Source organism: Thalassophryne amazonica, chromosome 4 (assembly GCF_902500255.1).
Source record: "Thalassophryne amazonica chromosome 4, fThaAma1.1, whole genome shotgun sequence".
Classification (NCBI taxonomy): Eukaryota; Metazoa; Chordata; class Actinopteri; order Batrachoidiformes; family Batrachoididae; genus Thalassophryne; species Thalassophryne amazonica.
The window spans coordinates 13,556,774-13,573,503 of NC_047106.1; the positions used below are offsets into that span (position 1 = coordinate 13,556,774).

The following is a 16,730-nucleotide window of genomic DNA, read 5'->3' on the forward strand; positions in this document are numbered from 1 at the left end:
AGGTCAGCATGTCACAGCAGGAAACCACGTCTGTCTCTCATATCTTCAGCCTGGTTTGTCTCTTTCTCACACACTTGTTCCGCCTCTGCACGTGCTTTCACCAAGTCGTGGTCCCTGTCAGTCTGAAAAGGGAGAGGGGCGTGGCTGAATAGATGTGGGAGGTCTCAGCTTCCTGTTGATATCAAATGCTCTGTCTGACCATCTGAGTGAACGAGGGGCACGGCCACACTGCAGCTGAAGGTGTTTAGAACTGACCTTCAAACTAGAGATGCACATGGACTCTGGCCGCTGGGATCAGGTGATCCTGCTCCAGCAGTCCACGACAGGTGATCTGGTACCATGTGAGTCATGTGACTGCATTTCCCGCCTTCCCAACCCCATCATCAGCATCATCATCGTGTGTTTTCTCCATCTTCATCAGTCCTGGCACATTTTCTTCATCTTGACATGAGTGAATAACCTGCTGAGTGTTCGATTTATTAATCAGTGTATCTGTGATTTGCTAAAAGCCTTTATTCTTTAATCTTTGGCTCAGATGAACACGAACACGGTTTTTCTGTCTATTTTGGGTTTTTGGGAACTCCAGCAGTTTGATCAAAAAACAAACTACGTGAAACTACAGCAGGTTCCTTTTGGCTTCTGGTTTTACGCTGGATGGACTTCATGAAGTAACTCCAGATGAGCACAGGTGGCCTCGAACCAGGGACCTTTTTACGTAATTCTTTTAAAGCAAGTGTACTAATGTACCAGTACTAATGTACTATAACCTATAGCTTCACTTGATCTGCATTTTTATCCAGATCCACACAAAAACTACATGATTACAGACATTAAATGATACATACAAGTGGAACCCCAAAGAAGTTTCATGATTCAGAGCATGACAAATATTTGACACCGTATAATATGATGTCATTCCCCTCGTGTCTATGATTTTTCTTTTGTTTTTACTGAGGTCCATGTGTTACACAATGACAGATGGACTAAAGTGCAGAAAACTGGCCTGTACAAAAGTACAAAACTGTTTGTACTGAACTGTTTGGGATTCAACCCCTACATCTGGATCAATAGCAAAAGTCAACATGGTCTTTCTTGACTCGCATAATCGACTGATTAGTCTAAACAAATTTTTTGCAAGATATTGTATTTTCACAGATTTTTAAATGTTTCTTATTAGTTAAATTATAAGATTATGGGTAGGTGTGCAATCCATTAGCCTAGCAGGGAAATTAGTGCAGTGTCACTATGGTGACAATGTCGTTTATGTGCCAGAGAGAGTACTAGCTAAGGCCTGAAGTGGCAGGCCAAGAATATCTTGCTGCAGATAGTGTCTCTGTGCATCGTTCAACTATACAGCACACTTTACACAAGGAGTTGTAATGTAATGGATATTTATTTATAAAAATGCTATCGGCTCACACCAGGGATCTAGTGCAGGGGTGGGCAGTCATGTGCCATGAAGGGCCGAGATGCTGCAGGTTTTCCTTGCAACCATTCACCTCAGCAGGTGATGTCATTATGTCATTCCTACTAACTTAAAGGCTGTGCTGGCTTAAAACATAGCACGACAGGTACAGAAAGTCTTGCTTCTTCTCTTGTTAGACAGGAAGTGACATGTGGCGTCACTTCCGGTATGATGCCAAAATAAAACGGACAATGCAAAAATATTCCAGTGAACAAATAAAGGCTGTGTGAACCTATATAACACCAACATAATATCTGTGGTGGCTCTTAGGGAGCCAGAACATCAGGTGTCTCAGCAGGTGATTTCTTTGACGATCAGGTGTTTATATTTAGGGGAGAAGCTCATCAGCAACCCACCTGATGAAGTGATTGGTTTCAAGGAAAACCTGCAGTGTCTTGGCCCTTGTTGCCCACCCCTGGTCTAGTGGTTAAGCGTTGGGCTTGAGGCCAGATGATCCTCAGTTCAAATCCCAGCCTGATCAGAAAATCACTAAGGGCCCTTGGGCAATGTCCTTAATCCCCAAGCTGCTCCTGGTGTGTAGTGAATATCTTGCATGGCAGCACCCTGACATTGGTGTGTTTATGTGAATGGGTGAATTTGAGGCATAATTGTAAAGCGCTTTGAGCATCTGATGCAGATGGAACAGTGCTATGTAAATGCAGTCCATTTTCCATTTATGGTTCTTGGTCCAGAGAGACATCAACATCAGTTTAATTGGCTAATGTTTAACTTAGACCCATGCATCACACATCACTCTGACAAAGAGAGGAACTATGGGGTGATTTTTGATCCCACGTCCTGTGACCTGCACATTAGAGATATCACAAGGACTGCTTTCTTCCACCTTTGTAACATAGCGAAGACTCGTCCCATCCAGTCAATGGATTTGTCTCTTCAAGACTGGACTACTGCAATGTTTTGTTCTCTGGTTTACTGCAGTCCAGCATTAGGGGTCAGCAATTGGTTCAAAATGTTGCTGCCAGGTTTTTGTCTAGATGCAGAAAGTTTGACCACATTACACCAATTTTGGAGTCTCTTCACTGCCTTCCTGTCTCTGTGAGGTTTGATTTTTTTTTTTTTTTTTAAGGTTCTGCTATTAACTTATAAAGGTATTCGTGGATTAGTGCCTCCCTTCCGAGCTGACCTAATTACACCCTATGTACCGGCCCATGCTCTGTGTTCTTAGGATGCAGGACTACTTTGTGTCCCTAAGGTTAAAAAAAAAAAAGTCAGCAGGCCACAGAGCCTTCTCTTATCATGTGCCTGCCTTGTGGAATGATCTCCCTACAGAGATAAAACAGTCAGATTCCATAGAGACATTCAAGTCCAAACTAAAGACACATCTATTTTCCTTCTCGTATGACTAGCATACTGGTGTAGTATGGCACTGTGCTTCCTCTCCTTTTAATTCATATTATTAGCAGCAGAACAGGTCTCTGCCTCATTTCATCTAAGTTCTGTTAGTGAGGTACAGGGCTAGCTGCCAGCAACCACCTTAGAAATCTCTTAGAAATTTCTCTTTGCTTCCCTGTTGATTTACTGCTGGTGAATTAATTCCTCAGGTGCAGTTATTTCCAGCCGACTGATTTTGCTCTTTTTCTCTCTATCCGGGGCACTGACAACACCAATGACTGATCCTGGCCCTGCACCCAGGGAGCCAGACTAACCTCGTGATTCCACGCCTGTTGTACCACTGACCGGAGGTCCTGCTCTGCAGTCTACCGGTGCTGGACATGGACGCCTTTGTATTAGAGACTCGGGATGGCCTCTTCTGTATCTCAAATTAAGGACTCTGTTTTTGTTGCTCTTTTGTTTCTTCTGTTTGTAAAGAAACTCTTGTGCAATCTGTAAAATCCTTGTAACTGTTGGAATGGCCCAAGCAGTGGGTCACCCCTACGAGTCTGGTCTGCTTGATGTTTCTTCCTCATTATCACCAGAAGGAGTTTTTCCCTTACCACTGTCACCTCTGTGCTTGCTCAGGGTGGTTGGTAAGATTAGACTTTACACATGTGAAGGTTTGTTGTGATTTGGCGTTAATAAAATAAAATGAAGTTAATCTTTTTTTGTTTAAATATTTTGGGCTTTTGGTTGAACATACACTTTAAGGTTTAAAAGGCTCCCCCCATGTTTTTGAAAAACTTTAAAGCCCAAAGAATAAATTAAGTAACATGAGAAAAAAAAATCTGCAGAAAATTCACCAAAAAAAAAAAAAAAATAAATAAATAGATGTGACACTATAAGTAAATGTGTTAATTCACTCTGATTCATGCACAATCAGGACAGTTTGTGAAACCAGCAGCAATATTTATGCTGCCAGAAATACAAATAAATCAGTAAAAGAATTAAATGTGGAAATACAGAGTTGAATTTAAAAAATTGTGTCTCCAGCTGTCAAAGCTTCGGTCGTGTCCGGGCTCACTGACGGCGCAGCAGTTCGTCCATGTGTGTGTTTCCTGCTGAATGCCCGTTTGTGTTGCTGTTCCAGGTGACGCTCACAGAGTGGAGATCCCCAGGAGAGAGATGGAGGTGGTCCGGGGCCAGATGGTGGTGCTGCAGGCGTGGTACAGCCCCAACTCAGACATCAGCATGAACTCTGTGGTTTGGTACTTTGTGGGAAACGATTCCAAGCAGGTGAAAAGATCAGAACGTGAAATCTCCTGATGACACTCGTATTAGTTGGTATTATTAAAGCCGCAGTTTCATTGTTGTTTTGTCCAGAGAATTAAATGTGCCCTTGAAATCCACATGGCTAAAAAAGTGAAGCAGCTTGAAACGGTTCAGCATCAGATTTGGTGACTTGATTTAAAGCATTTCAAACATTAACCAGATATACAACCATTAAAAATCAGTTAATTAAATTTTATCCTTAATAAAGCAGTTACATGGTTACAGTTGACAAGTAGAGCATGACACGGGAGTGTATTTTCACTCCCGTCCAATCCCGCTCCTTGAGAAGTAGAGCATGACACGGGAGTGTATTTTCACTCCCGTCCCATCCCACTCCCAGAAAAAAAAAATCCCATCCTGTCCCAATCCTGGACTGGAATAAAAAAATAAATCCCATCCCGTCCCACTCCTGTAAAGATGACGCCCAATCCCATCCCGCTCCCACTCAAAATCAGTCCCACTCCCATCCCACTCCCGTATGTCTTCGTGGCTAGGATGCGGTTTGACATCTCCCAATTGTGGATGTAGTGCACGGTGACCGTTATGTAATTCGTGTTGGTTCTCTCTTCTAACCACAGATCTGTGGTAAACGCATGGTCTTAGCGATTTTGAGCAATTGGCGCGTTTGTGGCGCGATATTGCATCGCATCACGTCGCACCGGCGTGAAGTTAGACAGTGGTTCATTATTCAAACAGTAATTCGCTATGAAGCAGTTCTGGGTGTATTATGGGCAAGAAATGTTTTTAAAATGGAAATAAACGTGCCCAGTTGAATTCTACCTTTAAAAAATCCTAAATAAAATGATGATTTGGTTTTGGTGCTTAAGCAAAATACAGTGACAGAATATGGAAAGCAAAAACAGACATATACAACCCCTGGCAATAATTATGGAATCACCGGCCTCGGAGGATGTTCATTCAGTTGTTTAATTGTGTAAAAAAAAAAGAAAAAAAAAAAGCAGATCACAGACATGACACAAAACTAAAGTCATTTCAAATGGCAACTTTCTGGCTTTAAGAAACACTATAAGAATCAGGAAAAATAATTGTGGCAGTCAGTAACGGTTACTTTTTTAGACCAAGCAGAGGGAAAAAATATGGACTCACTCAATTCTGAGGAATAAATTATGGAATCACCCTGTAAATTTTCATCCCCAAAACTAACACCTGCATCAAATCAGATCTGCTCGTTAGTCTGCATCTAAAAAGGAGTGATCACACCTTGGAGAGCTGTTTCACCAAGTGGACTGACATGAATCATGGCTCCAACACGAGAGATGTCAATTGAAACAAAGGAGAGGATGATCAAACTCTTAAAAGAGGGTAAATCATCACGCAATGTTGCAAAAGATGTTGGTTGTTCACAGTCAGCTGTGTCTAAACTCTGGACCAAATACAAACAACATGGGAAGGTGGTTAAAGGCAAACATACTGGTAGACCAAGGAAGACATCAAAGCGTCAAGACAGAAAACTTAAAGCAATATGTCTCAAAAATCAAAAATGCACAACAAAACAAATGAGGAACGAATGGGAGGAAACTGGAGTCAACATCTGTGACTGAACTGTAAGAAACTGCCTAAAGGAAATGGGATTTACATACAGAAAAGCTAAACGAAAGCCATCATTAACACCTAAACAGAAAAAAACAAGGTTACAGTGGGCTAAGGAAAAGCAATCGTGGACTGTGGATGACTGGATGAAAGTCATATTCAGTGATGAATCTCGAATCTGCATTGGGCAAGGTGATGATGCTGGAACTTTTGTTTGGTGTCGTTCCAATGAGATTTATAAAGATGACTGCCTGAAGAGAACATGTAAATTTCCACAGTCATTGTTTCTGTGTAGGCTCTCAGTTGTCCAGGTGGTTTCCATAGTAGAGAAGCTTGAATCTTCGACTGGACTGGGTTGCTTGACGCGAGGACGTTTCGCTTCAAATCGCAGAAGCTTCCTTAGCTAAAATTCTTGCTCTGGAAGTCTGACTTCTGTCTGACTCTTGTAGAGAGGAATAAAACAGAAGCCAACAAAAACTGGAGTTTTAAACCTAACCAGACCCCTCCTACTGAGAGGCAGACTGCTATAGGCTAGTGATTAAACAATAGCTCTAATTAGCAACTATTGTGCTGTAGTTAGCACACCTAATGGCAGGACAGCTGTCCCTCTAATGATGGGATGGATGCCTTTCTGATGGCTCCCTTGATGACGTGAATGACTCATTACCATGAACAAAAGACTGAAACTCCTTGACCTGAGTACCCCATTGTAAACAGGGGATAAAGTGTGTCTCAGACCCCCTCCCCGGTTAAGGCTGGGTGTCAAACGTTTGACAAAGAATGCCTCCTTGATTGACCCCTCTCTCAAACCATTTCTTCTCTCTGACTAATATTTTAACTTCCTTGTCCTCAAACGTGTGGTTAGTGTCTTTAAGGTGGAGGTGAACCGCAGACTGAGGTCCACTGGCGCCCTCTCTGCGGTGCTGGTATAGCCTTTTGTGTAAAGGTTGCTTCGTTTCACCTATGTAGTGTTCGTTACAGTTTTCCTGACATCTGATAGAATACACTACATTGCTCTGTTTGTAACTAGGGATCCTGTCCTTAGGGTGAACTAATTTCTGTCTCAAGGTGTTAACTGGTTTAAAGTAAACTGGGATTTTGTGCTGTCTGAAGATCCTCTGTAGTTTTTCCCCTACTCCTGCTAAATAAGGGAGAGACACTCCTCTTCTTCTTGTCTCCGTCTCCTGTCTATCTGGTCTCTTTGTTCTCTGGGACTTCTGCACTTTGTCCAGGGACCATTGTGGGTACCCACATACTGTGAGGGCTTTCCGGACACGTTGTTGTTCTTTAGCCCTTCCCTCTGCAGTTGTGGGCACCTGTAAGGAATTCGTTGTTAACAACGAATAAGAAGAAGAAAATCATTACCTACCTCCAAAACTTGGAGAAAGAGGGACTCATCGATAGGCAGACATACTACAGACTGTACCCTGGGGACGCCACTCCGTGCATCTATGGACTGCCCAAAATCCACAAACAGGACGTGCCACTCAGGCCTATTGTATATAGCACAGATTCCATCACGTACAATTTGGCCAAGCACCTCAAGTGGATTTTGGCTCCTCTAGTGGGTAACTCAGACCACCATGTGGAGAACACACAAGATTTTGTGAACAAGATCAAGGACCTACAGCTGGAGGCAGATGAAACTGTGGTGTCATTTGATGTGACATCGTTGTTCACCTGCATCCCCACTGCTGAGGCCGTCTCAGCTGTGAGGCAGAGACTGCTGGAGGATGTGTCTCTACTTGAAAGGACCAAACTCACACCAGACCACATCTGCCAACTCTTGGAGAGCTGTCTCAACACCACGTATTTCCTGTTTAGGGGGAATTACTACAGGCAGATTCATGGTTGTGCGATGGGGTCTCCAGTAACCCCCATTGTGGCCAATCTGTACATGGAGCGAGTGGAGAAGACAGCCTTGACGTCTTTCACGGGCATCTCTCCCAGTCACTGGTTCAGATATGTTGATGACACATGGGTCAAAATCAAGCAACAGCAAGTTGAGGACTTTACAGAACACATCAACTCGGTGGACGCCAATATCAAGTTCACATGTGAGGATGCCAGAAACAACCATTTAGCCTTCCTGGACTGTGATGTAACGATTGGAGAGAACAGGCAGCTCCAGACAAGGGTTTACCGAAAACCAACTCATACTGACCAATATCTGCTCTTCGGCTCAAACCACCTCCCCTGAACACATGCTCGGGTTGATTAGGATGCTTCAACACAGAGCCCTACAGGTGCCCACAACTGCAGAGGGAAGGGCTAAAGAACAACAACGTGTCCGGAAAGCCCTCACAGTATGTGGGTACCCACGATGGTCCCTGGACAAAGTGCAGAAGTCCCAGAGAACAAAGAGACCAGATAGACAGGAGACGGAGACAAGAAGAAGAGGAGTGTCTCTCCCTTATTTAGCAGGAGTAGGGGAAAAACTATAGAGGGTCTTCAGACAGCACAAAATCCCAGTTTACTTTAAACCGGTTAACACCTTGAGACAGAAATTAGTTCACCCTAAGGACATGATCCCTAGTTACAAACAGAGCAATGTAGTGTATTCTATCAGATGTCAGGAAAACTGTAACGAACACTACATAGGTGAAACGAAGCAACCTTTACACAAAAGGCTATACCAGCACCGCAGAGAGGGCGCCAGTGGACCTCAGTCTGCAGTTCACCTCCACCTTAAAGACACTAACCACACATTTGAGGACAAGGAAGTTAAAATATTAGCCAGAGAGAAGAAATGGTTTGAGAGAGGGGTCAAGGAGGCATTCTTTGTGAAACGTTTGAAACCCAGCCTTAACAGGGGAGGGAGTCTGAGACACACTTTATCCCCTGTTTACAATGGGGTACTCGGGTCAAAGGAGTTTCAGTCTTTTGTTCATGCTAATGAATCATTCACGTCATCAAGGGAGCCATCAGAAAGGCATCCATCCCATCATTAGAGGGACAGCTGTCCTGCCATTAGGTGTGCTAACTACAGCACAATAGTTGCTAATTAGAGCTATTATTTAGTCACTAGCCTATAGCAGTCTGCCTCTCAGTAGGAGGGGTCTGGTTAGGTTTAAAACTCCAGCTTTTGTTGGCTTCTGTTTTATTCTTCTCTACAAGAGTCAGACAGAAGTCAGACTTCCAGAGCAAGAATTTTAGCTGAGGAAGCTTCTGCGATTTGAAGCGAAACGTCCTCGCCTCAAGCAACCCAGTCCAGTCGAAGATTCAAGCTTCTCTACTTTCCACAGTCATTGATGATATGGGGCTGCATGTCAGGTAAAGGCACTGGGGAGATGGCTGTCATTACATCATCAATAAGTGCACAAGTTTACGTTGATATTTTGGACACTTTTCTTATCCCGTCAATTGAAAGGATCTTTGGGGATGATGAAATCATATTTCAAGATGATAATGCATCTTGCCATAGAGCAAAAACTATGAAAACATTCCTTGCAAAAAGACACATAGGGTCAATGTCATGGCCTGCAAATAGTACGGATCTTAATCCAATTGAAAATCTTTGGTGGAAGTTGAAGAAAATGGTCCATGACAAGGCTCCAACCTGCAAAGCTGATCTGGCAACAGCAATCAGAGAAAGTTGGAGCCAGACTGATGAAGAGTACTGTTTGTCACTCATTAAGTCCATGCCTCAGAGACTGCAAGCTGTTATAAAAGCCAGAGGTGGTGCAACAAAATACTAGTGATGTGTTGGAGCATTCTTTTGTTTTTCATGATTCCATAATTTTTTCTTCAGAATTGAGTGATTCCATACTTTTTTCCCTCTGCTTGGTCTAAAAAAGTAACCGTTACTGACTGCCATAATTTTTTTCCTGATTTCTTATAGTGTTTCTTAAAGCCAGAAAGTTGCCATTTGAAATGACTTTAGTTTTGTGTCATGTCTGTGATCTGCTTTTTTTTCTACAAAATTAAACAACTGAATGAACATCCTCCGAGGCCGGTGATTCCATAATTTTTGCCAGGGGTTGTACTAATTTATTAGGCTTGTGCTTTTAATTAAATCTGTCAACTCCTTACACCTCACTCTAGTCACAACTCACCTCCATCCTTGTGTCCTCCCTGCGAGCGCTGAGGTGCTCACGGCGTCCCGGATGTGTGAGGCAAGCAGCGGGACGGAGCCATCGAAGCCCAGGAGCGGCGTGTCTATCTGGGACAGACCACGCACGCTAGCTTCGCTGCAGCTACATCCCGGGCCGGCACATCATCCCCTGGAGGCTCCAGTCAGCGATGGGGAATGCAGACCGCACCACCATCAACCCCCACACGCACGCAGATCGCCCATATTCCACAAATTCGGAGATTATTCCACCAGCTCGTCTCCACCGGGACCCCACCATCTCCACCGGCTGCATCTCCGTGGCGCTCACTCAACACGTCACCGGCTGCGTCATCAGAGCACGACCAACACAAGGATCAATAAACCACAACACCGGAGGTCTGGAAAACGTGGGGTGGATTTCCGCCTTCTCCGCACTTTTCCAAAATCCAAGTCAATCTCCAAAATAAATATAGAACTCTTCAACACCCAATCACTAACAAATAAAAGCAGTCTAATCTTTGATCATATACAAAAAAGTTGATATTATGTGCCTTACAGAAACTTGGCACAAACCAGGGTTGTATTTGGCTTTAAATGAAGCCTGTCCTCCAGGATACACCTACCTGGAGAGGGCTCGGACCACCGGCCGGGGTGGAGGTCTCGCTGTCATCTACCACAAGGATCTAACTGTAACTCCCCTTCCACTGCCAGAGCTGACAACATTCGAATGTCTTCATTTCAAATGCAAACCACATACAGAAACAATATCAATACTTCTCATTTATCGCCCTCCAAAACCACACCCTGGATTCATTAATGAATTGCAGGATTTTCTTACATCACTCTGTGCAATAACCTATAACTCACTTATACTGGGAGACTTCAGTTTGCACATAGACCCCCCCCCACAAACCGCCCTGCTGCAGAATTCCTTGAACTCCTGGATTGTTTGCATCTCACACAACATGTCACAGTACCCACTCACACTAAAGGTTACACCTTGGATCTGGTTATTACAGACAGTGCTTCCATTACCAACCTGCAAGTAAATGACTTAGGCATGTCAGACCATAAGAGCATCTCCATGGAACTGCCTTTAGCAGGCCCATACAATAAAACAAAACGCCAAATCCATTTTAGAAACATAAAAGCAATAGACAGCAACCTTTTTATCCAGGATATACAAGACATCTCACTAATCACACAGTTCACATCAGTTAATGGATCTGTTGACTATTACAATTCTAGCCTCTACAATATCCTTGAGTCTCATGCACCAATCAAAACAAGAACAGTTACATTTTCCAAGTCAGCCCCCTAATACACTACTGAGCTCTGCAAAATGAAAACCGCTGGCCGTGCCCTGGAGCGGAAATACACCTCCAGTGGCTTACAAGTATTCAAACAGGCCTACCGCGATCATCAAAAATCATACACCAGAGCACTCGCCATAGCCAGGTCCCAATATTTCTCACTAAAAATCTCAAACAGCACTGGAAATTCCAAGCAGCTATTTTCAGCAATAAATTCTCTGCTCAGATCTCCCACACACGCACATGCCGACAGCAGTACAGATCAATGCAATAGGTTTATGGAATTCTTCACAAATAAGGTGGCATCAATCCGGTCAGCCCTCCCTGTTACAGCCCCATCTCCCTCTGACATCACTCTCTCAACTCCACTCAACAGTTTTTCTGTCTTTTCAGGCGTCACTCAGACAGAGGTGGAGAGGATCATAAAAAGCATGAGGCCATCCACCTGTTTGCTGGATCCTCTCACCACAACATTATTAAAATCTCACATTACAGCCATCAGTCCATTAATCACAGCAATAATTAACCAGTCATTACACGCCAGTCAGGTTCCTCCAGCTCTCAAAACTGCTGTCATTCGCCCCCATCTGAAAAAGCCCTCACTCAACCCCAAAATCCTTGCCCACTACAGACCCATTTCAAACCTGCCGTTTCTTTCCAAAGTCCTATAAAAAGTTGTAGCAGCCCAACTCCACAGTCATCTTCACATCCATAACGTGTATGAAAAATTTCAGTCCGGTTTTCGATCAGCTCACAGTACAGAGATAGCCCTGGTCCGCGTCATGAACGACTTGCTTATGACTGCGGACCAGGGCTCACCATCACTCCTCTTACTACTGGATTTATCATCTGCTTTTGACACCGTGGACCACACCATCCTACTTCATCACCTCCAGTCTATAGTTGGACTTACTGGGACCACACTCAACTGGTTCATGTCATACCTCACGGGCAGGACAGAGTTTGTGACCCTAGGACAGTCCAAATCATCACCTCATACTGCTGCCGAGTGCCTCAAGGGTCGGCCCTCGGCCCTCACTATCTACATGCTCCCACTCGGTCAGATAATCAATAAACACAAGGTTTATTTTCATTGTTACGCAGACGACACACAGCTGTATATAAAAATGGACCCCACTCCCACCACAGTTCTGCCATCTGCACTTCACTGTTGCCTGGAGGAGATAAGGGCATGGATGGCTGACAACTTTCTTCAACTGAACAGTAGCAAAACAGAAGCCATCCTTATTGGTACCCCTCACCAAACCCAGTCCTTCTCAAACTTAAACAGTATCTCGATCTTTGACCATAACATTTCCCTGTCCTTATCCATTACAAACCTCATTGGGATCCCCGGCAAAAGTCTACAAAAGCTGCAGCACATTCAGAACTGTGCTGCCCGGGTCCTGACGAGGAGGCGCAAATATGACCACATCACTCCAGTCCTCAGATCCCTTCATTGGCTGCCCATTCAACAAAGAATTCAGTACAAACTCTGTCTCCTTACACACCAATGCATACATGGAACTGCCCCTGCCTACCTTAGTGAACTACTCATGCCACACACCGCCCCAAGAACCCTCCGCTCCACCACGTCCACCTACCGCTTGTACCAGCCCAGATCCAAGCTCTCCACCATGGGAGACAGGGCCTTCCAGGTAGTCGCCCCACAGCTCTGGAATGCCCTTCCAGAGACCCTGAGGGCCCCACAGAGTGTGGGGGCATTTAAAAAAGGCCTCAAGACATTTTTATTTAAAAGGGCCTTTTAAAATGTTAAAAATGTTAAAATGTCTAGCACTTTGCGATTCCATGGAATGTAAAGTGCATTACAAATAAAATGTATTATTATTAACTTTAGTAAAAAATTGCTGCAAAAACAATTATGAAAAGAACTGACAGTTACACATCAAAAAACAACTAAAAATAAAAGAATGACAATTTAAAAATTTAAAAAAAGTCAAGATGACAACTGACTACTGTACAAATAATATTTTGAAAATTCTGATTTTTCTCCCCTCCCACCCCTCAATTTCACTGTATTTAATGACATGACGAACTACTGTCTGGAATTTGAATCACTGTCCAGAATCTGAATAACTGTCCACACTTAAGCAGTAATAGCGTTTACATGGGCAAGTGTATTTTGGTGCCACCTGCCCAGATATGTTGAGTGCCCTTGCCCCATGCCCACCAAGCTCCATTTTATTCATATTCTGGACAGTTATTCATTTTCCAGACAGTAGTTCGCCATATCATTAAATACAGTGAAAATAAGGGGTGGGAGGGGGTGAAATGGAGGTTGGTGGGCATGGGGCAAGGGCACTCAACATATCTGGGCAGGTGGCACCAAAATACACTTGCCCACGTAAAAGCTCTTACTGCTTAAATGTGGACAGTTATTCAGATTCTGGACAGTGATTCAAATTCCAGACAGTAGTTCGTCATGTCATTAAATACAGTGAAATTGAGGGGTGGGAGGGGAGAAAAATCAGAATTTTCAAAATATTATTTGTACAGTAGTCAGTTGTCATCTTGACTTTTTTAAAATTTTTAAATTGTTTGCCATTCTTTTATTTTTAGTTGTTTTTTGATGTGTAACTGTCAGTTCTTTTCATAATTGTTTTTGCAGCACTTTTTTTTTTTTGCTAAAGTTGTGACTAGAGTGAGGTGTAAGGAGTTGACAGATTTAATTAAAAGCACAAGCCTAATAAATTAGTATATGTCTGTTTTCGCTTTCCATATTCTGTCGTATTTTTGCTCAAGCACCAAAACCAAATCATCATTTTATTTAGGATTTTTTAAAGGTAGAATTCAACTGGGCACGTTTATTTCCATTTTAAAAACATTTCTTGCCCATAATACACCCAGAACTGCTTCATCGTGAATTACTGTCTGAATAATGAACTACTGTCTAACTTCACGCCGGTTCACGTCGCGTTGCCCTCCTCCCCAAGTTGAAAAATCAACTTTTTCGTCTCGTCACGCTGCGATGACCGATCAGGGACTGAATATGTAGTGACGTGGCGATGTCTGGAGTTTGAATGAAGATGTGAACATGTCCTGTCTGTGGTAGCAACCTGTGAGCAGGACTTATGTCTCTTTTGTCCTTTATTTCACAATTATTATTATTATGTTTTTGGAGCGAGCAGCAGCCCCACAGCAGGGGGAGCGGAGTTTCTTTTTATTTTTATTTTACGTGTGCGCACGAGCGAATCGTCCATGGAGATTATTTTACTTAACTACACAGATGTATAATAAAACAAATGGTGACTGGTTTCAAAACACAATTATGACAGAGTTTTTAGGGGAAGAGCGAGCTGCAGTCCCACAGCAGGCAGCAGTTTCTTTCTTTCTTTTTTTTTTTTTTTTTTTTTTTTTTATTGTTTACATGTGCGCACGTGAACGGGACAGGGGGTCCTCAAACTGGGTCCTGCAGAGGTGGAAGGACCACTGAAAGCGGCCGTCATCCAGACACAGCTCCTGCAGCAAATAATGATACTCCCTGTATTGGGAGCTTTCCACAACAACTTGCTCCGTGTGATCAAGGTCCATCATAGTAACTTGACTGACAACCAGGGCCGGTGTTCTGTTGAGCGGAGATGCATCGTCGAGATGAGGTGCCTCGCGGAACTGCATATGTGTGCACTGAAAAAAATTACTTGACGAAGTTCGCTTATTTTGATGGGCAAGTAAATGTAGAAATTGTTCATCCGAACATAGTAATGTATAAAATCTACTCACTATAAAACGATAAGTATTTTTAACCTGGAGTTAGCTTATTTCGACAGGCAAAATATACATATACATACATTTATGCTCCTAACGTAAAATACAGAAAATGTTTTACTTACTAGGCTGTAAATACACTGAATACAATTAATAAATAAAAAGAAACTTTGACGGAAAAAACAAAAAAAAACTAAATGCGCATGCGCAGTTGCACGTCAAGCGAGTTACATCATCTCCCCATGTGCAGTTGCACGAGGCACCTCATCTCGACGGGTGACATCTTCAAGTCCGGGGTAGAGCGATGTGCGCACGCATGCGCAGTAGCGCGACGCACCTCATCTCGAAGTTCACCTCATCTCGACGGGACACCAGTGAGCAGAATGGAAGCTCCTCCTATTTGATGATGCACCGGGGCGAATTTTCGCAGCAAAAGCAGAGCGACACACCGGGCGAAGGAGGCGCGTCCGTCGCCACGCGACCCCCGCAACTTTGTAGCGTCTGATCGCGCCTGGTGTGTACGTGGCATAACAATGGACGGGTGTAATTTTGGTTGTTTTAAATAGATGAAAATTATCATCTATTTTTGGCATTCCCTCTCCTGCCCGCTCCCGTTCATTTTTATTTCCACCCCATCCCAATCACGGGATTGATAAAATTTTGACTTCCATCCCGTGGGAATCATGCAGGAATCACGTGACCCACAGGAATTCCCGAAAAATGTCATCCTCTATTGAGAAGTTGGAACAATTGAAACATTTATTTTCTTGTGATAACTTGAATCAATAAATTGGGAATCAGTTTATTTTGAAGCAGTTTTCTTGTCAATTAACTGATTAATTTCAGTTGTATAGAGCAGGTAAAATAAGTTTTGAACACGTCACCATTTTTCTCAGTAAATATATGTCTAAAGGTGCTGTTCGTATGAAATTAATCCAAGTAATCCAGACCTACAGTGCCCTCCAAAAGTACTGGAACACTTCATATTTCGCATATTTTAATTTGTTTATGCTATTTCAAATACAAAAAAAAAAAATTCTAAAAATTGTCTTCCTCAAACTGAAAACAAATCTCTACAGCTATATATATAGTTGTAATAATATAATATAATAATATAAATTAATTAAAAATATAAAAGCCAAGATGATGGGTTGCATAAATAATGGAACACCTTGGTATAATACCTGTAAATAATCAATTTTATTGACATTTTTCTTCAGACAAGTCAGGGGATGGATACACGAACATTTCCAAGTCACTGAGTATGTCTTGGACTTTATTTACATAAATTATGAAGAAATACATACAGTATGGCACTCTATGGTAAATCTGTGTGGAGTAAACAGTTCTCAAAAACTGAGTGACTGTGCAAGAAGGAGAACAGTGAGGAAAGCCACCAAGACACCCAGACAACCCAGAAATAGTTGTAGGCTTCTGTTAAAGAAATTGTGCATGTTTTGCATTTTGTGTCACCAGTTATACACGTTCATGATGAAGAGGTTTAGAGGAAGATTTTCTTATAAAGAAGACCTGAAAGTTCAGATACAATTTGCCAGAAGGTACATCTCAGATGCAATCCTAGATTTTATGTTTTGGTGAAAGAAAATCCTCCTCTATACCACTTCATCATGTCAAGCTGTAGAGATTTGCTTTGAGTTTGAGTTTAAGGAAGATCATTTTTAAAAATACTTTGTACGTGAAATGGCATAAACAAATTGAAATGTATGAAATACCTTGTTTCAATACTTTGGAGGGCACTGTATAACGAAACCAAAACAAATAGGTACAGAAATTAAGTTATGTGTAATAATGTGAAATGACACAGGACAAAAACATAAAGGAGGTTCAAAAGGGCATGCAGAGCCAAGACATCAGCTGAAATCTATCAGTAATTGGAAAGCAATCCTGCCCCTTGTCAGGCCAAATTAATATCAGCTGGTTCAGTCCCAACTGA

The 16,730-nt window shown here is 42.7% G+C and overlaps 1 protein-coding gene across 1 annotated transcript in view; it reads left to right on the top strand.

Annotated features, from left to right (window-relative positions):
- The first annotated feature begins 220 nt into the window (after positions 1 to 220).
- Positions 221 to 16,730, top strand: part of esamb (endothelial cell adhesion molecule b) — a 39,432-nt gene continuing 22,922 nt past the window's right edge. The window contains exons 1-2 of the mRNA XM_034169115.1: positions 221 to 341; positions 3,951 to 4,096. Coding sequence (XP_034025006.1) covers positions 269 to 341; positions 3,951 to 4,096 — 219 coding nt within the window. The 5' untranslated portion in view covers positions 221 to 268. The remainder of the gene's footprint in view (positions 342 to 3,950; positions 4,097 to 16,730) is intronic.